General features: G+C 40.7%; 1 protein-coding gene across 1 annotated transcript in view; it reads right to left on the bottom strand.

Moving 5' to 3' along the window:
- Positions 1-22911, bottom strand: part of zfhx4 (zinc finger homeobox 4) — a 171196-nt gene that overhangs the window by 121679 nt on the left and 26606 nt on the right. The window contains 3 exon segments of the mRNA XM_062021170.1: positions 1214-1511; positions 1742-1960; positions 2075-4595. Coding sequence (XP_061877154.1) covers positions 1214-1511; positions 1742-1960; positions 2075-4549 — 2992 coding nt within the window. The 5' untranslated portion in view covers positions 4550-4595.

Genomic DNA, 22911 nt, shown 5'->3' with positions numbered 1-22911 from the left:
GAGATCAATTGACTCCAAGTGAATGAAATGAATAAAGAAACTTCAGTTTAATCTTAATCTTTTATCTTTATCTCAATAGTTTATCCTATTGTGATGCAGTTTAGCAAAAAATGTGGCCGGTGTTTGCGACAACTTTTTTAGAAAGTGCCGGTAAAAATAAGTTTTGCTTTTTTTTTTTTCCATTTAAATTGAATCGACTTGTGAATTTATGAATTTTTTATCAATGTTGTAAGTGTTCCTTAAACTCAAACAATTAAAGTGGTACTTCAACTTACGAGTATTTTGAGATATGCTCGTTGGCGTAGCGATTGCCTCCAAAACTCACTCGTTTGCATTAGCCCATAGCTAGAGAGCGACATAACTTTGATTTTTGACCAAGAAAGCATGCGTGAAGGACAGTGCTGACAAGAAGTGGATGATTTTGATTAAATAAATAAATTGTCAATAACATGCCAACTTGACATAGCACTGCTGGTCTGCACCATAAACCGAATGAGTCTAACGGCAGCCAAGAGCGTTAAAATAATACCTAAACAGTGGACATTTATCTATGAAAATATGAAGAAGCTGCTGGTGGTGTGTTTGACTGAGAAGCAGCTCGAAGGATGTACCACAGGAAGTAACTGTAAGTTCATTATTACATTACTTCATCAAACTACTGTAGCTTACATTCGTACATTCTATTATGTTGTTTTTCATACAATATATCTTTCCTAAAACTACGTTTTTATTTTTAAAAGGCATGTTATGTGTTAAAAAAGTGGAGTTTTGGGATGGCCAAGCACCAATTAAATTGGTTTTAAGTCATTTTCAAGGTAACGTATAAGATGGGTCATAAAACCAATTTATATTGTATCCTGAGGTACAGCTGCATGCATTTTATTTGTTATTTTGTGTGGAAAAATGTGTAGTTCCTGCCCATTAAATAATACATTTTGGTTTTAAAGATAAATAAATCCTTGTTTTTCTGACAGGTGGTCCATTAATATTTTAAGCACTGTGCATTGAATTGGTCCCAGGCTTTAATAAACAAAAGTTTAAAAATATCGAAAAAAATATCCAAAAACTTTGGAGCCAGATGGTTCACCTGGTGAATATAAGATGTTACCAAAGGGCTACAGTACAAAGCAGACAGTAAGAGTAACATCTCTTCCTACTGTGTATGTTTTATATATTTCATGCTTTAAATTCATGAAAAAAATGTCAATCTTACCAAGTCCAGATCCAAGAGCGCTTGCAGTTGCAGCGTCGAGCTGGAAGGGGTTGATCATCATCTGGGCATCAGGGCCGCCGCCGCCGCCGGCTGGGTTCTCCATTTTGACACCTGCCATACTGATGTTCTGAGCTAGGTAGTACTGGTAGAGTTCCGCCTCGGCCGGTGCCAACCCCAAGTGGAGGCTGTGCTGGATCTGCTTCATGTTCTGCTGCAGCAGCATCATGTTGTGCATGTGTTTCTCACTGGTCATATGGATGCGCAGGTTTCGAGCCACGTTGGTCTCATAGTCGCAAACCTGTAGTAAGAAAGATACACAAGATAATACTTTTGCAGCACCATGAGGTTTTATCAAGTGAGGTTATGTCAGACATGCATGACCAATTCATTTTTCAAATGACTCCAGGTCACATTTTTTTGCGGTGAGAACAAAATAAGCCAGTGACGCAGGGTGAAATAACATAATTGCTTATCAAATGGGTATATTTCTTCTACAGCCTTACAATAGTGCTCTGTTGAGCTCATTACCTCGCAGCGCCAAGTCGGCTTCTGCTTTGGCTTGGATGGCGAGGGTGTACCGCCGCAGCCGCCGCCACCGAGGCCCACACTGGCTACTGGGTTGGCATGGTTGTGGTTGTACTGCACCTCACTTCCACCGTTCTGGAGTGTTTGGACATTGTTCAGGTGCTTGTCCGACTGCATATGGATGCTAAGGTTGCCTTTGGTGGTGGTTGAGTAATTGCATACCTAAAGAGAAATAGTAATTATTAATGGACATATGGAATCGACACAATGAGTAGTATGTGAGGATTATCCAGTGTAAATGTCCTTGTGAGATGTATGATGCCAAATTAGACAGACCTCACAGCGGAAAGGCTTGTATCCACAGGTATAGCTTTCCCCCCTGGCTAAACGAGGGTGAGGCTGTCCTGTTCGGCAGTAAACACACGATCCTCCGGACTCTGGATGTTTCTCCTTCATGTGAGCGTCCAGTGTCTGCTGATACTTGTAGTGCCAGTTACACTTGGGGCACTTGAGCGTCTTGCAGGAGTTCCGCGAATGCATCATGGTCATGTGCCCTCCGAGAGAGCGCGAAGATCCCAAGACCGTGTCACACTTCGGGCACTCCACACCGCTTCCTGGGGACCCTTCACCTGGACCGGGTGTACCAGGTGTGCCCGGGGTACCGGGCGTACTCGGATTTCCTGTGTGTTGATGAGGAGGTCCAGGACTCTCATCATCCCTACGAATCATTATCAAGTCAAGGGGGTGGGAGGATGGCGATGATCCATCCCGCCCTGCCAGGGCTTCAGTGGTCGAGTCGTTACTGCTCTCCCGCTCTCTGGCGACTGCCAGGGCAGCAGACAGACGAGACTTATCCATCTCCAGCTTCTCACACATAGGAAGGGAGGAAGATGAGGTGGATGCAGGACCTTTGCTGTCATTGTTAAACATTAGCACACTGTTGGAAAGGGGAGAAATACTTTGGTTTAAGAGAGGGAAATCTTTGCTACTGGTGCTGTTGGCCCGCTGGCCTTTCATAACTACGCTCATCGCCTGCTCATCTTCCTCCTCCGCCTCATTTTCTACTCCACCATTGGAGTAACCGTCCTCATCCTGTTCTAGACTTTGATCTCCCATTGTACCGGGCTCTCGCTTGATGGACGGGCAATGGCTCAGGTCCGGCCCATTGGGTTGCAAAGTGCATGTGTCCCTAATGTGGCCCCTACTGTCACTATTCGAGTTCCAGTCATCCAGGTTGCCACCAGTGGCAGCAGCAGCAGAACTCCCACTGGAGGTTCTATGGGAACCAGCCCCTCCCCCGAGGTTTGGGTTGGTCTCAGCCTTTGGCATGGTTTGGGTTCGGGGATTTTGGTCATTGGAGGAGCTGCTGGCACTGCCCTTCAGGAAAGCAAAGCCTGCCTGAAGGGAATCGCCATTCTCCCCACTACTGTGGAAAGCGTTCCACAAGCCGTGGAGCCCGGTATCTGGCCCTAGGAAATTGGCAGGTGAGGGAAAGTGGGATAGCACAGATACAGGGGGTTTTTTTGGTTCCAGAAAGCTTATAAGAGGTTCTTTGTCCTTGCCGATGCCCTGTATGATGGCAGAGACGTGCTTGTTGCCTAGCAGCTTCTGCTCCTGCTCATTCAGGGTCATACGGTGGTCATGGACAGCATGTGTCACAAAGGAGCGGCTATAGCCAAATGAGAGCTTGCACAGGAAACACATGAGCACTGGCTTTCGCCGCCCGTCGGCCACACAGCCCTCGAACTTGGATAAGTCTACATTGTTGGGGACATCTTTGGACACACAAGAGTTTTTGGCTGAACCGTCCCCCGTCAGATAGTCTTTGTCATTCTTGTGGCGGAGGTCATAAACACGGAAACTGTGCAACACGGGACCAGCGCCCGCCCGCCCTCCAGTTGAGGTATTTGATATGGAGGGGGGGTCGACCGCCAACGATTTAGTCCCCAAGGATGAAGCGATGTGGAAGGAGTTTATGATCTGGGGGTAGAAGGACATGGGTGCAGCAGGCTGCTCCAACCGATCCCCCCCTTGGCTCAGGCCACTTTGGCCAGTGGCGGCCTGGGCATTGGGGAAGGTCTGGGAGGATAGCAGGCCCCTGAAATGGAGCGCCCCAGGGAGCCCTCCCTGGTTGCCACGCTGCTCTTTGGAGTCCTCCAGGATGAAGGCTGAGCCATCAGGCTGGTAGATGATCTCACCACACAAGTTCTCCACATCGCTCTCTTCATCCCTCTCGCTGTTTAGTTCCCTTCCATCAGCCGCACGCTCTCCTTCGTCATCTTCGTTTTCCTCCCCAACCATCCCTTCGAGCTCGTCGACATCTTCTTGACCTCCCGCGGTAGGCAGTCGGGCGTTGGGGCAGTGGTGCTCCATGTATTTTTGTAAACTGGAGAAGGAGCCAGAACATTCGTTGCAGGGGATTTCCTTTGCCGGCGCCACGGGAGATGTGGCAGGGGCAGAACAGTCTGAACCCAAAGCTGCTCCTCCTCCTACTCCTGGTAAAGTCCCAGTAACACTCCCTTTGTTACTGGTTGTAAAGCTTTCTCTCCGACTCTGCTCTGTAACAGAGTCGATGGTTGCACTGACAGTGGTGGGGGTAGCACTGGACCTCAGTGGGCTGACAGTGGGCTCGCCAAGGCCATTCTCCATCTCTCTGGCTACAGGTGACGTTTGGTTGTTATTGGCATTGTTGCTGTGGGCCACGACGATCTCCATAGCCACGACGGAGTTTTCCTCAGCAGCATCCAGCCTCTGGCCACCATGTTCCTGCTGCCGTGACGAGACCATATGGGGAGAGTCACAAGTTGCCATGACGACCACTACATAGGGATCTCATCTCATCCTCCCTAGCAGGGACCTGAGTTGAGCAAAAAAAGGAAGAGAAGGTTAGCGATAAATAATCAGACAAACGTCCAATCGTTATAAAAAGGTGTGAGGGGAAAAAAGTGATGACATGGACAATTGTGCTGTACACAAATGAAGCAACTTCCACAGAAGATGATGCCTGTGTGCAAAGTTTAAAACCACTTGGAGACCCCCACTCCAACTTTAATAGAGGAAGTGAAATATACGTATTTAAAGAGTCACCTCAGTCTCCAGTGTACCAGTAAGGAGTTGATCATCATATTTAGCCCATTAAAATATGCTCCTTTCATTCTGTATTATTGGAATCCGACCACTCAAGACAGTATTTCCATGTGCTTTTGAAAAGGGGCATATCAAATGCAAACATTACCACAAATACTTATCACACTTATTTTGTATTCATTAAAAAGAGATAAGACATTAGGGCTGCAGGTATCAAATATTCTAATAATGGAGTGATCTATTGATTAGTACGTTAAATTAATCGGGGACTTGGATAAAACAGACTTTGTAGCCTAAAATAGTTTAAACAGACATTTTAACATTTTTTTGCATGCCAAAACCGTATTCTTTTTTTCTAACAAATGCACATCATCAACTTTTAACTTGTAATATTAACATGTGTGCATTAACTGAAATGTAAAAAAAACACACACACCACCGCTCTCATGTGTGCTCCATTGCAGCAGAAACTTTGTCTGCGTATTTAAAGTTCTAGGCACTCTATGCGGTCCTGATTTTATCATTCGTTATTAATTACACTAAATAAATGATTAATCGAAGCAACAAAATACACATTGGAGCTTATTTCTGATCGACTAACGCCTGCAGCCCTATGACATACAGAAACTAGCGTGGCAACGATTAATCGATTAAATATATTTGATTTATTTTCTGTTACTTTGATTAATCGTTTGAGTGTAACCTCTTCCAATTGATAAAATCACTGCACGGCCACTGCAACAGAGCGCACATAAGAGCAGTGATCTTTGTGGTCGTGTGTTTTATCCGATGACTCGATTAGTCGAACAGACTGATTGATAGATTACTCGATTCCTAAAATAATCGACAGGTGCAGCTCTGTTGAAGACACCAAATGCAAACTAACAGAAACGACTTAAGAAAAACACTTGATACGTTGCCATCTCTTTTGATTGGATGTGTCATTTTGAAAATGCTTAAACGAAAATTAATAAAAGTATGTTGGAGTTGGGGTGTTGGTGGAGGGAACAGTGATAAAGCCATCTAAAATAATTTGTGTTAAAAAGGGGGCAGATGAATATAAGAATAGTATTCTTCCATCTGCTCCTTTCTGATCATGGAAATGTATAAGAAACAAAAAACAATGAAAGTGTCAACCGTATATGGCTTGTATATATCCATTTTAATGAAAGGAATAAAAAGAAATGATGATGATGATGATGATCTCTCCTCAGGTAGCTTGTGTGTAAAAGAGCTGACATTAAAAGAAAGCTTTAAAAAGGGGCCATGTTGACCTTTAACCTCGTCCACCTGCTGCTTAATTCTGCCTTTGCAACTCTCTCTCTCCCTCCCTGCCTCACGACAAAGCTACAAAGCAATTAGAGGATTAATCTGCACCAATCCAGGGCCAAACAAAGCCAGTGGGAGGGACAGTGAAAGCGTGAGGAATGAAATCAAACGTGTGCTCGTATGTGTGCGGGCGTGCACGTGTGCGTGCGTGCATGCGCCATAATCATGTCTAATCTGACATATCCAAGAGATGATTCCATGAGGACTAGTGATAGATTAAAATGTTTTCTCTCTGTGTCTCACTCCAAGGTTCAGTCTTTTTATATAAAGAGGAGACAAATCGCAAGAAATATGAATATTCTCTAAAGTGGGGTAACTTCTGACCTATTTATTACAATTTGCTTCAGAGGCCGCTACAAATTATAGTGATTTTAAAATGAGAAATGACAATTCATCACACTGTCCGCCTCCAAACTCCAAAAAAACAATAATACAAGCTCGCGCCTGTCTACCTATGAAGGCACCCTTGTAATTGCGGAGAAATTAGTAGCAATGAGCTTTACATTCTTAAAAAGCCACAAGTTGAAACAGGCCATACATATGTGTTATCGCTACAGGAATGTGTGACGTTATCACAACATGTAATGCTGTGTTTTCAACAGTTTGTGTCTCAGACACACTAATGTTGCTCCCGATCAGGCATTCCACCACTTTTTCATGTGGAGACCGAAATACTTTTTTGACAATAAACAACCCAATCGAAAGAGATGCATGACCCAATTTGGGTTCAGATTGGGCAAACCTGATGTAGATGGCATTCGTTTGGACTAAGTCAATTAGACCTTGAAGGGAAAATTATTTCTAAAATATTAATAAATTGAACATGGATGGATGGATGGAAATAAAAAGTCAAATGATAGAGATAATACACAAATCTAACAAATTATCAGAAATGTACAGACTTTTTTGTAATAGAAATAGAATAAAGAACAGATTTTTCCTATCAAACAAGATTTGTGTAAATTGTAGAGGCTATGCTAACCTGGGCTGAAGCCATGAGGCCCTCACCCAATCAGGGGCCCCCGATTTTGACGGCATAATGCAACGATTGGTGTCAATCACAGACAACTCTGCTTCGTGTAGCGACTGTGTACTTTCTCTCTCAGCTGCGTTGTTTTTTCCCCTTATTGCTCCGAGCGGGGCGCGAAGCCAGGTGGCCCGTGTGAGAGGCGAGCATGCTGACTACTGAACTAAAAGAGCAAACAATCTCCCAAATCGCCAGCACTATTCTTGAAGTCCACAGACGTGCATTGCAGCCGTTGCAAAAGAGATGTATTCATGAACGGAATTATTTTGGAAATAGATCATATTTTTGCATTGTTGCTCTTCTGTTGAGTTAACTCACTTTTTTTTTCTTTTAAAATGTGTGTTGTGGGGCAGGGGATGGGGGGGGGTTTAAGCTCCGCCTTAGTTTAAGGCGGACCTTAATTGATTAATTGATTTTTTTTTTTAAAAAGCCTTGATTTATATTCTGTTGCTTCGATTAATCGTTTCATGAGTCTACTAACTAATACAAGTTTATCAAATCCGAACCCCATTGATTGCCTGGAACTTTAAATATAACTATATATATAATACATATAAATAGTTTCCGCACGCTTAACTATTTTCTCTAAAATACGCGTTGAGGCAATAAAATATGTTGGTTCGACTAATCGAACAAACTAATCGGTAGATTATTCTTTTACTAAAATGAATCGATAGCTGCAGTCTGAGTAAATTGTCATTGTTGCAACATTTTAAGCTTACGACAATTTCTAAAATATTAAATAATACTCATTAACTATCACCGATAAGTTTTTACTTTATATATATTTACGAATATATTTAGTTTTTTTAATTACTTATCGAAATTTTTATGACCTTTACAAACACGTAAAAGTTATGGTGTGAATGAATTATCAGTAAAAGACACAAATAGCGGGTTGTATTAAATTTAACTTTGCTTCTTTCTACTCCTTTTCAGACACATTGAATCGTGCAAATGTGATGTTCCTTAACGTAACTTGTTGAACATGTCTGAAACCAATCAATCATAACCATAACCAAGGATTTGCTACTTTGTCATTTCCCTGCTAATTTGATTGGAGAGGTGAATTTTGGCCTAAGTATAAAACACTTTTAAGTGTGCACTAATGGACAAACCGATTAGTTTTTGAGCGTTTGGCGGCTTTGGAGTGGCGGTTGTTTACATGCATGCTCTCATTAGCAACAATTAAAACATTAATTTCCACTAACTATATATGAAGAGGAAAAACAAGACGGTGAAATAGCCCCTTTTTTTTGCAAAAGGAACAAAAGAGACGGCCTAAGCCACACCAACCTCTGTTTTTTAATTAGGCATGTCCCCTTGCTTTCCCATGCACACACATATAGTCCACTCAGGTAATTAAAGTGGCAGATCAGATCCAGAGAGAGACAAATAATAGCCCAGGAATTTCTTCTGTGGACACTGCTTGTTCTAATAGGAGAGATGGGCTCCTTGGTCTATTGTTTTTTCCTCTCCCCCTCCTTTTTCTCGCTCAAGCCCTTTCCATCCATCTGCTTTTCAGCAGTTCCCTGAGCCGCAGAGAGGTTTCTGCACTTTTTTTGGTCCAACTTTTTGTGAGCATTTAATAAACAAAGTACATTGATGACATATTTGTAATGATCAGACTATTCAAAATATGCAAACAGTTAGTAAAGTGCTGCCAAACAATTTAAATGTTTAATGAGATTCATTTTGATGTCATTTTTGTTTACTTTTCTTTTGAGATAGCATTGTTATTTCAGTATTTTACTCATTATGCTGTTAATTTGTTTTAACTCAGTTTTGCATTGCTTCAAATCTAACTCTTTTTTACTTTTTTATATATGCTATATAAACATAACTTGGATTTGAATTTGATGTTAAATAATTAATCCACTCCACTTTTCTTTTGATGTCAAACTATTCACATTTTTAATCAGATTAATCACATGGCTGCTGTGGATTAATTTTTTTTTTTTTTTTCACATTTCTTTTGAAATATTATCATTTTATTCATTTTAAATCAAATCAAACTGTATTTAATAACACACTTTTCATACATAAAGGAAATGCAACAGACTTAAAAACAATACCCCGATGATCTAGATCCCCCATTATCGCACACACGCACACAAATACCAAACACAAACACACACACACACACACACGCACACACACAGATACGCATGTGCACATATATGAACAAATGAATGCATGGCTGAGTACAGAGGAGACATGAGAGTAAACACTATCACAGGAGCCATCTGCACCAGGATGCTGACACAAAGCGCCCCTACAGCACGGCCGATAACCCCTGATAAACATGGCTCTCTCTGAGGAACAGCGTGATTTTATTCATCATGCTGTTAAAATGTATTATAGGCAAACACTTACCATTTTTAATTAGATAACAGGATTACTGTCGACTAATTATGAATAATCACGTTTAAATAAGATTCATGTTTTATCTATATCAGTGGTTCTCAAACTTTTTTGACCAAGTGCCACCTCAGAAAAAAACCTGGCTCTCCAAGTACCACCATAATGACCAACATTAAAATAGTAGCATTCAATAAAAAACATCGCAGAGGTTTTAATTAATATTTTGGCCACTGTAACACAATGCACAAACACCAACAATGTTAGTCCATGGTTAGAGTGCCCGCCCTGAGATCGGTAGGTCGTGAGTTCAAACCCCGGTGGAGTCATACCAAAGACTATAAAAATGGGACCCATTACCTCCCTGCTTGGCACTCAGCATCAAGGGTTGGAATTGGGGGGTTAAATCACCAAAAAATATTCCAGAGTGCGGCCACCGCTGCTGCTCACTGTCCCCCTCACCTCCCAGGGGGTGGAACAAGGAGATGGGTCAAATGCAGAGGCTAATTTCGCCACACCTAGTGTGTGTGTAACAATCATTGGTACTTTAACTTTAACTGCTCAACAATCAAACATCCATCCATCCATCCATTTTCTACCGCTTGTCCCTTTCGGGGTCGCAGGGGGTGCTGGAGCCTATCTCAGCTGCATTCGGGCGGAAGGCGGGGTACACCCTGGACAAGTCGCCACCTCATCACAGGGCCAACACAGATAGACAGACAACATTCACACTCACATTCACACACTAGGGCCAATTTAGTGTTGGGTAACATTTTAGTATGGGGAACATATTCTAAGTGACAGAGACTTAATTTAGATATTTGGTTAGTGTTAGGGTTAGAAGGTTAGGGTTAGTAATGGTGAATATGTTCCCCATAATAAAGTGTTACCGGCTTACTGGTTGTATAATAAGGCCATGCAGAATAAGGCATTAATAAGTACTTAATAATGACTAAGTAAGAGCCAATATGTTACTTATTTGCATGTTAATAAGCAACTAATTAATGGTGATTATGTTCCCCATACTAAAGTGTTACCTAGTGTTGCCAATCAACAAATCATGTCTTTGGAGGTGGGAGGAAGCCGGAGTACCCGAAGAGAACCCACGCAGTCACGGGGAGAACATGCAAACTCCACACAGAAAGATCCCGAAGGCAGGATCGAACCCAGGACCTTCGTATTGTGAGGCCCACGCACCAACCCCTGTTCCACCGTGCTGCCAACAATCAAACAGACATCCACAATTATTAATTATGATGACTTTGTCTGCATTAAGGCATTTCAAAGTGAGTGAATGGATCCGGTCATGAATCATGGTGTGTACCCAAACACCAGACGAGTGTATTTCAGACAAATACTGAGCTCCAGTCTCCTCCTGTCACACTATTTCGCTCAAGTCGCAGCCTCAGCCTGTTAGGCGCAACAACCTGTAATTGCACCGCCGCCACACTGCCGCCTTTGTTTACGTGGGGATCTTGTTTGAAGTCGCACTTACGCAACCGATTTCTGCAAATCGGCCATTTTAACTTGGCTTTCCCACAACCCAGTGGCTCCTTTGAGTCCGCACGAGTTGGCGGAGAAGTCAAAGGACAGCGCGAGACACTGCGGGTCTCCCGGAAGGTCATCTTCTCTCACCATGCTGGCCTTGCAGTCAAACACCAAATCTTCTATCAAAATGTCAGCCGGCGTTAGCCAAAGACAAAGGCCGAGGTCGCCCGTGAAAGCCTGTGCATCCATCTCCCACTGTCACACCCGTGAATAGCACGACTCTAGTCTAATTAGGTCTGTTTATTTGTTGCCGCGCATATAGCTCGGGGACACAAAAACAAAAGGAAGAAGGGGGAATTATCTTGCTTTTCTGCACACATGCATTCTATCACAGAGTTAAGTCTTAAAGAGAAAACAGGAGCAAAGTGGAAATGAGAATGACATTTATGTGACCATTTTTTTATTTTTTTTTTAGTAAGCATGCAATCCTTTTCCTGTGCAGCCCGAGGGAAGAGCAGCTCAGATAGTTGCACCGCTCATCTTTCACTAGCTAAGTCGCAAACGCGGGCCGATTACCAAACAAGACAAGACGCTAAAAATGCAAATCTTACCTGACTCAACTCAGCATTTGCAATAAACATGCTCCACTGAACGCATCTTCTCCTGCCGACGGAAGTGCGTCAATAACAAGTAGGTACCATTCAGGGGGGGGGGCAGGTTAAAGGTCAAGAAGTGAAAAAGAATAGAAAGAACCTCCTTATCCCCCCCCTCCCCCGCCTGGAGCAGGTATGCAGGCCCCATCCTTCAGGTTGACGACAGGTAAATTGGACTCACCGGCGGCTCAGGTAACATTACACCCAACCGCCCTCGGGTCCGCACCTGATAAGTCATTGTTAGTGAAAGACAATACCCGGCTGATGTCGGAAATATGCTAAATTAAACTCGCTGACTAAGGGCTATGTGAGAGATAAGAGTGGTGGGGGGGGGGGGGGGGTATGTGCCGAGATAACCTGACCCCGGGCACCCTAAATGTAACCAAAATGGCGGCAAAAAACACCACCTCTGTGGTAGGGATGTAACGATATGAACATTTCATGTCACGGTTATCGTGACCAAAATCATCACGATTAGCATCATTGTCACAGTATTGTTGAATTGGCTCAAAAAGTATGTATACACACACCCAAATCTTAAAAAAAAAAATGTTTTCCGTAAATGAAGTAACTAAACAAAAAGACAAAATATATTTTTCTTGGCTGGAGAAACATTAAATATTGTTCTGGCTCTGTAAGAGCCATATTATTGTTACTACAGTGCTAAGATAGTTTTTATTTAATTGTTTTTAATGGGGAAAGAGGACAATGTATCTTGCATTCGTGTTAGCATTTAAGCTAGTTAGCAATTAGCGTGCTTGCTTGCTTGCTTCTTCCGGAGATATGACTCATATTACTGGTGTGTGAGTTTATCAAAGTGCGGGTATCATTCACGGCTTTTTGGATCATTTTAATCTGAAACAGTGATACCAACCGTCAGGGGTTTTACTGCGGTTTGTCATAAATACTGATAATTCAGAATCGGAATCAGAATCAGAGATACTTTATTAATCCCCGATGGGAAATTAAAATTTTCAGCACAATCCCGATCAAGATCAGACAAACAATACATGGAGACAGAACAAGATCAAACATTACAGGGAGACAGAACAGGATCGCTGACGGGTCTGCCAACTTCCGGCGCCCCTTACAAAAATTGCTACATTTCTAATGGGTGTTAAGGAATTTCTTATTTTGACAAGTCTGAAAAGGAGTAGGAAGAAGCAGAGCTTGCTGTATTACCGTGGCTAGTTGGGACACATTAATGTTAAAGTTAGGGGTGTCCCGATACAACTATCTTACTTCCAATACAATACCGATATTGCAGCCTTGACTATTGATCGATACCGATATCAGCACAAATCATACATACCTTCACTTATTCTGTAGGGCTTAAGCCGATTAAATAATGGACCGTCTATTATTTATATTTTTATATTTTGTTTGCTTACACTTCTGAGTGCCGTTTGCAAGTATGCGCTCATTTCAGTTGGTCCTAAAGTAGGTGTGTTGTCAAAGTCAGAAAGTAGTCTTTGCCATGAAGTTGAATGTGCCAGTCTTTTCTTTTGTTGAGCCCAACGTGCATCTTAGCTGCAAATTTGATGAGCAACTTGGGAGGTTTTGAAATCACCATGTAAGGTTGCGAGTGCTAGCTAGTAGCATATCCAGTGTAAGTTAGCAACAAGTTAGCGCATGTATTTAATGCATTTTTCTTAAGTTGCAATGTCACAGGCATGTTATTTGTATCTTATGTAAGTTATATTGAAAAAATGTGTGTCTGGGTGTTCAGTGTTTTAAAGTGAATACTCCTAAAAGGCTCGCAAATGGAGACAACCTGCTATCTGTCTGCTAAGATAGCAAGAAGAGAAGAAACATTAGCGGTAGCCGAACAGACTACTCGTATCGGAGTTCTTCAATCGGAGATATAATCCGATACCTGTTTTTCTGCTAACCAATATCAAAAATGGATCCAGACAGTTAAGACATAACTTTATTGATCCCTAAGGAGAAATGAAGGTTCCAATAGTAACAACACCTCACACAATACGGGGAACCTCAATTTACCAACCCCTCATTATGCTACCTTTTCGATTTACGAACCACAGGGCGATTAATAATGTGCTTTGTTGTATGAAACTTCAGCCATCCTTTTCGTGCTCATTTCGTCAGCAGAACAGTGCCGTCATTAGCTACTGTGCTCATTGCTACTTTGTTTGCTTTTTTAGCCTTTTTACAACATTTTCGTCGTTTTGCTAGCTCAATATGAGTCCAAAGAAAACAATGGACAAGTGATGTGTGGTTTGAAACATTTAGAAAGTATCCACAGCGTTGTCGACACTGCCTCCTCCCCATCTCCCTTTCGTCTGCTGCACGCCAAGACGATTAACCAACAAGGTATGGTGAATTTTGTTTTTTATTTTAATCATTGGCTGTTAAAGTTAAGGAGTTTTGTGATTTCAAACTGTGAGCGCACCACATGGCTAGTGACTGTGTGTGTGTGTTTTGGCAGGGCGGCTGAAAATGAGGACAGTTCATCTAGTTGTTGTTTTGGCTTTATTATTAAATGGAAAGTTGATACATCATACTCTTGTTATGTTTGTTTGATATGCAGTACTGTGCCGCGCTGTAATGTGATCAAAGTGTACACATTTGTTCTAAAATAGACTTTTGTCGAGGCTGGAGCCCATTAGTCATGTTCACATTGTTTCTTACGGGGAAATTTGCTTCAATATACAAACTTTTCTATATACGAACCCTGTCCAAGAACCAATTCAGTTTGTAAATCAAGGTTCCACTGTAGTTTTTCCAGTCTCCCACTAGTGGTAGAAAAACACACTGTTGTTGTTGACGGAAGTAGCGTCTGTTGATATGTGCTCTGTGAAATGAACGGAAGTGAAATCAAAGTTTGTTTAAAATGACCAAAATTCTGTAAATATTTACTACTAAGTATTTACATTGTAAGAGAAGACATACAAACTTTTCTATTTACGAACCCTGTTCAAGAAACAATTCAGTTCGTAGATCGAGGGGTCCCACTGTATACAAGACAGCAGCGATAGCAAAACAGCACAAACCCTTATAAATATCATAGACCGTGATTCTCAAACTGTGGTAGCACTAGTGGTACGCAGGCTCCCTCTAGAGGTATGCCAAAGAATCACTTATGTATGGGATTAGTATTTTTTTCTCGTATTCAAACACAGAGGTACTGTTCAAACTGTGGCGGATGTGACAGTGGCCAAAAATATTAACCTTTGCTATGTTTTGAATGAATACCTAGGCCTACTACGCTACTGTATGTTAATGTTGGTCGTTACGGTGGTACTTGGAGAGTCAAAGTGTTTTCTTGGTGAAAAAAGTTTGAGAACCACAATGAATTATGAAAACAATAAGAACAATAGCGATGAAAACAAGTGAGAAAAATGGACGTAAGTGTAACAATCTATTATCACACCATCTACTGCAAGTAACACTCTATTATGTAACAATCTATTATCACACTTTGTCCCATCTTCCGTCTACTGCATTTAGGATGGTTCAGGCGAACACAACTAAAGCAATATTGCAAAAGTAAAGCCAAGCTAAAATGTTCAAATAAATAGTCCGACACTGCTGGGTCACAGTCTGCAATTACGGCCCTTGCTAAAGATTTTTTCAGCATCAAAGGAGAAGCCAATCTACATAGCTAATGCCTTCACCCCCCCCCCCCCCCCACCCCCTTTCCGTCCTCGAACTCAAAACAGGCAGGGTTATAAGGGAGGTGGTGATGAAGAGGGAGGGTTGAGCGAGCGGGGATTTTTCTTTTGCCGGCAATCTGGAAACACTCTCCAGTTAATTAAGGTTGATTGGAAATGAACCGCACAAACAAAGGGCAGCCTATGCCCCGAATATTGTGACTTGTGCACATGTATGCACGCGTGCACTCGGACGAAGGAAGTGGGGGTTACTAAAGAGAAGACGCTCCCCACTCCGGACCCTGATAACCCCCCCACCCCCCTTGTAACGCCCACCCACCCCCAGATTAAGGCGATGCACAGGCGAAAGAATGTGTGACGACCTCCACTGCCATGGAGAGAGAGAGGGAAAAAAAACAAAAAACTTCCAGTCCCCGATGCCACAAAAGGCAAGAAGGTAATTAAGTTTGAAAGAATAGAGGCACTGCCACAAACAATGCAGCAGTGTCCATGGGGAGGGATGTGTGTGTGTGTGTGTGTGTGTGTGTGTGTGTGTGTGTGCGTGTGTGTGTGTGTGTGTGCGTGTGTGTGTGTGTTTGGATGAGGGGGCAGAAAATCCATTAACATTCAGCAGGCCGGGTGAGCGAGAGGAAAGAGGGCAAAGGGGAAGTAAGGATGGCATTCTCTCGCTCACTCTTTGCTCTTCTTGTCCTTTCTCGAATCGCAGCATGACTTGTCTGCGCGTCCTTTTTTTTTTTCTTCTTTTTTTTTAGCTTCTCTCACATCTGCTTAGGAACCCCCTCATTCCATCCCAAATCCTGCACCCCCCCCCGCCCCCATTTTTTTTTAGTAAAAAGACCTGCGGTGATGCTTTTTGTTTTGCCCTTTCGCTGTTCCTTGGAGTTGCCCTCAAAGGTGAGCCGAGGCTGCTATAAATGTAACAACTGTCTTGATGGACAGCGTCCCCACGAGGGCAGGTAGGCTGGAAAAAAAAAATACACACTTGGTTTTGTACGCGCTTCAATAAATAAACACATCTGAGCACAGTGTGTATGTGCACTTGTTTACATCTACACTGTACCTCTGCACTTGCCCAACCTAAAAATAACGGCATATATTGTAGCGCTGCACGATTTTTAAGGAAAAAACATCATTGCAATTGTTCACTCCAAATCATTGCAATTGTTCACTCCAAAATTGCGATGGCATTTGAGATTTTTATATTTTATACGTATAAAAGCATAAAAGTGCAAAAATAACGAGTGAAGGAAGACATGTTACTTTTAGACTGTCTATCAACATATTATCTCAAAGTGCCACACAGGGCAATATGCAATAATTTACTTTCAAAAATATTTGGCTTTATGCAGACAGACTCAGCTTTTGTCTACTTCATGCTCTTAAACTAATTAACCAATAAAGACTATACAATGAGTAAAATATAATTTAATAATAATAATGCAAGAAACCACTTAAAAGGATATACACTTTGTATTTGTCATTACTGTGGAATTGTCTACCATTGTACTAAAATAACTTTTAGTTATCGTACATAAATAAACAACACAATTGATTTATGTAAGCAAACATTTTACTTAAATAAATACTAAACATCTTAAAGACTTTTTTTTTATTGCAATCACAATATTTTTGCTTGTTTGGCCGTGTTGATGGGCTCATATTGCAACTGAAATATTACCACAACGGTACATTTGGCTTTGTCATCATATGGTTTCCTCTTATTTTTTGTTACTTTGCGGAAATTCCTACTAGCGAGTCGCGAGTAGAAAGGCTGAACTCCGGTGTGTGTAAACTAAAAGTCCGGCTCTCCGCCCACTGAGATAAAGACTGAAAGCTCACTGCGTTCAGTTAATTGTCCTGTTAAATAAATCTACTCAGATAATGAAAGCAATGCACAGAGTGGAGTGCGTGGTTCGGTTGGTAGAGTGGCCGTGCCAGCAACTTGAGGGTTCCAGGTTTGATCCCCGCTTCCGCCATCCCAGTCACTGCTGTTGTGTCCTTGGGCAAGACACTTTACCCACCTACTCCCAATGTCACCCACGCTGGTTTAAATGTAACTTAGATCATGGGTTTCACTATGTAAAGCACTTTGAGCCACTAGAGAAAAACGCTATATAAATATAATTCACTTCACTAATTCACAGAGTGAGACCTCTTTCTCCCTGTTTGAAGCGTGAGATGAAGAAAAAAAACAGACACGGACATAGCAATTTATTGATGCTGGCAAAGTGTTTTAACTTCATTTTCATTTATCGTTTGATTGATTGACTTATTGATGGGCCTAGTAACTAGGGGTGTGGGAAAAAATCAATTCAAATTCAAATCGCGATTCTCACGTTGTGCGATTCAGAATCGATTCTCATTTTTAAAAAATCAATTTTTTAAAATGTATTTATTTATTTGTTTTTATACAGTGAAGAAGGGATTCATATGGCCCCGTTCCTCCTGGGAGAGGGGGTTAAACATTTTGCAATGCAGTCTGCTGAAAATAATGGAAAGTGGCCCTCTACATAGCAACTAACGCTGTAGTCAAAGTTGGAATTGCCACAAAATACATTATAAGATGTTCACCACTCTACTGCCATCTGGCGGCTAAAGTGGATAGTGCACGCCCCAAATTTGTCACCTTTCATGTGTCATGTAAAGCGCGACGAATATGAATCCCCTTCCTACTGTAGTATTTGTTATTAGCGTGCTGGCTTCCTCTACTGCAGCGCACACAAACATGCTGTTTCCTTCAACACTTTTGATTGGCCAGGAGGCAAAGGACGCGAGGCTCAACAATTTGGATTGGCTAACATGTCTGTCACTCAAATGCCGATTATTTAATTAGTGCGGTTTGGTAATCACACTAGTTAAAACCTCAATGTTTGTTCGACGTTGATTAATCTTGCAGCCCTAATATATAAATTACTGAGAACTATTGTCCACTGCAGTGGACAACTGTTTTGTTCTGTTTCTTTGGTGTGGAAAAAAAGCTATGTTTTCCACTGGTTCGTATAACATTAAGGAGTGTGACAGAAAGACACCAACGTTAGCAACACTGGCATGGCTAGCTGAGCTAAAGTGCTAACATTACACTCACAACAACATCATTACTACCCGTTAGCGTATTTGCTGAAGAAAAACAACATGGTTAAACTTACAATGTCTGTTCTCTATTTTAAGACGTGTAGCAAAGCCTGCTTTTTTTGCGCGCACACTTTCCTCTTTCAGGGTAAATGCAATATTTAATTAAAAAATTGTACTATTGTATACAGGTACTTATATTCAGATGGCTAAAACAAACAAAAAAACTGTACATCTACACAAAGTTTCACTAAAAAGGTCACTGTCCTTCCCACTTTAGAGTGCTTGCTACAAGCTAGCCGGATTAGCGCCAGGGGAAAATAATACAGAAAAACTTTCATCTGTCTTTGTATTTTCCTTCGGCACGGCATTTTAACTCGATTAGCAAAGAATGTAATTTGATTTTCAGACAGAACTGTGTATACAAGCGACGCTCCCACGTGCTGGCAGCTAAGAAGGAAGCATTCATTGCTCATGCATGTGTGTCAGAATGAGTGATCATGTGAAATATAAGAAGTGTTAATTAGGCCTGGGCCGACAACACATTTTGCTGGACAAAATATTGACCTGCAAACTATTGCCGATAAACGATAATATTGCCATTATTTTTTGGAGACCAATTTAACCACGGATGTAACAACAATACATAATAATAATGCAAGTATAAACTTTCAACTGCATTTAACTTGTATTTATTGTATATTTCAACATTGAAATTGAAATGTACATTTTTAAATACCAAGTTAAATAAAACAAACAAATGATAAAAAATAATCTATATACTCTGCCTGTAAGCAAAATTATGCACTTGAATAAAAATCATAACCAAAAGCAATGAAATAGGTTCTGTCTCCGTGAAGGAGGGAGTGGGGAACCTTCAAATATATACAACCAAAACAGTTAATAAAATGGCAAGATCCAGTTGTGACCAAAATGATCATGGTGGTCATTAATTTTGTTGTATTGTTTAATGTGCTCAAAAAATATTTATCACACGCTAAAATCTTTTCCCCAAGTTGTATTTTTTTAATAACTAAAATACATAGCCACACACTTTGATTGGCAGGGAACATGACATATTGATCAGGCTTCATAAGAGCCATTTTATCTTTAAATAGGTTTATTTTCTCCATTTTAATTTGTAAATGTTTTAGAATATTAAAAAAAAAAAAAAAGGAAATTGTGTGATCAGGTATTCCAATCCCGGTTCATGTAACGCCACGCGTGTTCACTTCCTGTTGAACGGAGTGCGTGTGCGTCTGTTTCAACTTGACACTCTTGTTAAGTTCCGTTCAGTTCAGTTTCAGTTCATTTCGAACATGCATACGATACAATATAATGCATCACACATTTCCAGTTGTTTCATTATAACACGTTTGAAAAGGAGTAGGAAGAAGCAGATCTTATTTAATCCTACCCCGTTTCATACCATAGAAGCAATTTTATCCAACTTCCTTGTTCTCTGTAACAGAACAGTGAACAGATAAATAATATACCATAGTAAGCAAACAAGTATACATAAATAATCTTTGTCTCAATAATAAAAACTTTTTTTTTTAAAGGGTTTAAGATGTTCACCATAATTCTTGTTCTGTGTACTTTGTGAACACTTGTAGTTTAAACTGTCTCTTAAACTGAATCATGTTGGTGTTTGTTTGATTTCTTTGCTTAATCCAGTCCATAATTTAATTCCACAAACTGATATGCTAAAGGTTTTAAGTGTTGTACGAGCATACAAATGTTTGAAATTAGATTTTCCTCTAAGGTTATATTTCTCCTCTTTTGTTGAGAAGAATTGTTGTACATTTTTGGGGTAGCAGGTTATAGTTTGCTTTGTACATCATTTTAGCTGTTTGCAAATGCACCAAATCGTTGAATTTCAATATTTGTGATTCAATAAACAAAGGGTTTGTATGTTCTCTATATCCAACATTATGTATTATTCTAATTGATCTTTTTTGTAACACAGTTAGTGAATGAAGTGCACATTTGTAGTTGTTTCCCCATATTTCTATACAATAACTCAGATATGGTAACACTAGCGAGCAGTAGAGAGGAAGAAGTGATTTTTGGTCTAGAATATGTTTTGCTTTATTCATTATTGATGTGTTTCTTGCTATTTAATGTTGTATATTTTTTACATGAGGTTTCCAATTCATTTTATCATCTATTATTACACCCAAAAATGTGTTTTCTTTTACCCTTTCAATGTCTACTCAGTCTATTTGTATTTGTGTTTGACTTTCTCTTCTACTGTTACCAAATAGCATTATTTTAGTTTTACTAAGATTCAAATATAGTCTGTTTTTGTCAAAACCATCTTTTTAATTTGTTAATTTCTTCTGTTATTATTTGTATTATCTTCGGTGTGTTCTCTCCTGAACAAAACGCAGTTGTATCATCTGCAAATAAGACTAACTTTAAGTCCTTTGTAACTTTACAAATGTCATTTATATTAGAGATTGAACAATTTTGGTCCGAGTATTGATCCCTGAGGTACGCCAGCTCTGTGGAAGTGTGTTCGCCTATCTTCACGTATTGCTTCCTGTTGGTTAAGTAGCTTCTTACCCAGTTATCAATCACGTTTTTTTGATCATTTGAATTTAATACCGTCTGGAGTTTTACAGTGGTCACCATTAATACGCGTTATCTGTACTACAAACACTCGCAGGTGCTGAAACCGATGCAAAAAAAAAAAAAGACAGTTATTGTAATCCGTAACAAATATCGCGATTATTAATTTTCATTTATTGTCCGGTTAATTGACTTATCGATTATGGGCCCAGGCCTAGTGTTAATGTCCATTTTTGATGCGTAAGCAATATACTACCCCGTCTTTGGCACAGAGCGAGTCGGTCGGCGACTAATTGCGACTTTGTGGCGCGATGTCTTTAGTAATCTGCCAGGCTTTGTCTCTGCCTCTCACCAGAGACGTGGATTAGCGCTAAAACGATGACTGCTTAATCCTTGATTTGCCCGTACTGAATAAATATTAATCTAGCATGCTCATCATGTAAGGTACAACATACACAATATGAAAGAGCTTAGCCGTTACGTAAATCACGGCCTTATCTTTTAGATGAGGCTAAAGCGTGGGGCGGCACACACATGCAGTACATACACCCTGCTGGGATTATTTGTGAAATTATCAATCCTGCTAAATACGCGGCCTTAAAAAAATGTTTCCTCATGGGGTGTGTGGATGCACACAATTATGTGCCGGTGCGAGAGTGACGGGAGGGAGGGGAAAAAAACAACACGTATCCGTCATATGTGTTGATGCAGACCCCCTCTCAGCCTCTCAGCAGGTTTGTTTAGTGAAAATACTGCAGGGAATATATATATATATATATATATATATATATATATATATATATATATATATATATATATATATATATATATGAAAAAAAAAATCTACCTTTGCCCCGTCTCACGCACACACACACTTAAGTTGACAAGGCCGTGGCGGTGCAGCGCAGAAGAGGTTAAGCAAACAGCGTCCACGTCAGTCATGGGTAGCGCACACACTCACTAGACAGACACAGAGCGTAGTCTCTGACGCAGGCATTTCACATCCACCTGGCAAATATAAAAGGCCGGTTATACTGTATCAACTAGCCACGGCACTCCCATCCTTTGCTTGTTTTGCGCTATCACAACCGCGCCACTTGTGAAACACCTCGAAAAGAAATCTGACTCATTGATTTAAGCAAAGCGGGTGGGGGGAAAAAAAAAGGACGCTCATAATGGAAAATTTCCAGAGGGATAAGGCTTACAAAAGTATGAAACGATGAAGATTTCACATATTTGCTGGTCCTATGCTAAAAAAAAAAAAAACACTCCTGTTACTCAAATCAGTCCTTCCTGGATTTTGATGGCTTTTTCCCCTTCTAAAAGTCTGAATTCGTGGCAGCTTTTTCAAAAAGTTGCACTTTATTTCAATAACATTGAATCAGCTTGTGATTTTATGAATGTGCATCAATGTTTTAAGTGTTCCTTGTAACTTCAAAAAGTACAAAATGTGAAAAAAAAACACTGTATTAATGATTTACCGTATTTTCCAGACTACAGTGCGCATGAGGATATTAGCCGCACCCACTAAATTTTAGAGGAAACGATTAAATAAGCTGCAGATATACACCTTGCGAAATGAGTTATTAACACAGTAATATTCTGTAAATGTTTATTTGCATACCTTGATTGTTTCCAAACGGTGCCTGTGACAAGGCAGTAAAATAGATGATCAAACAAAACAGACCTCATCGTCATGGACCCACTAGCTGCGGAAGGTAACTCTCCGATCAGCTAAACAGATACAATAAATCCACGGTGACGTTTTGGTGAATTTAATGAAGAATGTCTTTGTACGTTAATAATACTAACACAGACACTCGTAAACGTGTTAGCATGTTAGCATTATAGCTAATGCTAATGACACTAGCGCCATTACATTACAAGAGCACGTACAAATATGCATGAACACACTCTAGGAGACATTACACATGGGACGGTTTAGTAAGT

The sequence above is a fragment of the Entelurus aequoreus genome, linkage group LG15, assembly GCF_033978785.1.
Source record: "Entelurus aequoreus isolate RoL-2023_Sb linkage group LG15, RoL_Eaeq_v1.1, whole genome shotgun sequence".
In the NCBI taxonomy this organism is placed as follows: Eukaryota; Metazoa; Chordata; class Actinopteri; order Syngnathiformes; family Syngnathidae; genus Entelurus; species Entelurus aequoreus.
The sequence above is the reverse complement of the archived record's forward strand: the minus strand, read 5'-3'. Positions and strand labels throughout refer to the sequence as shown.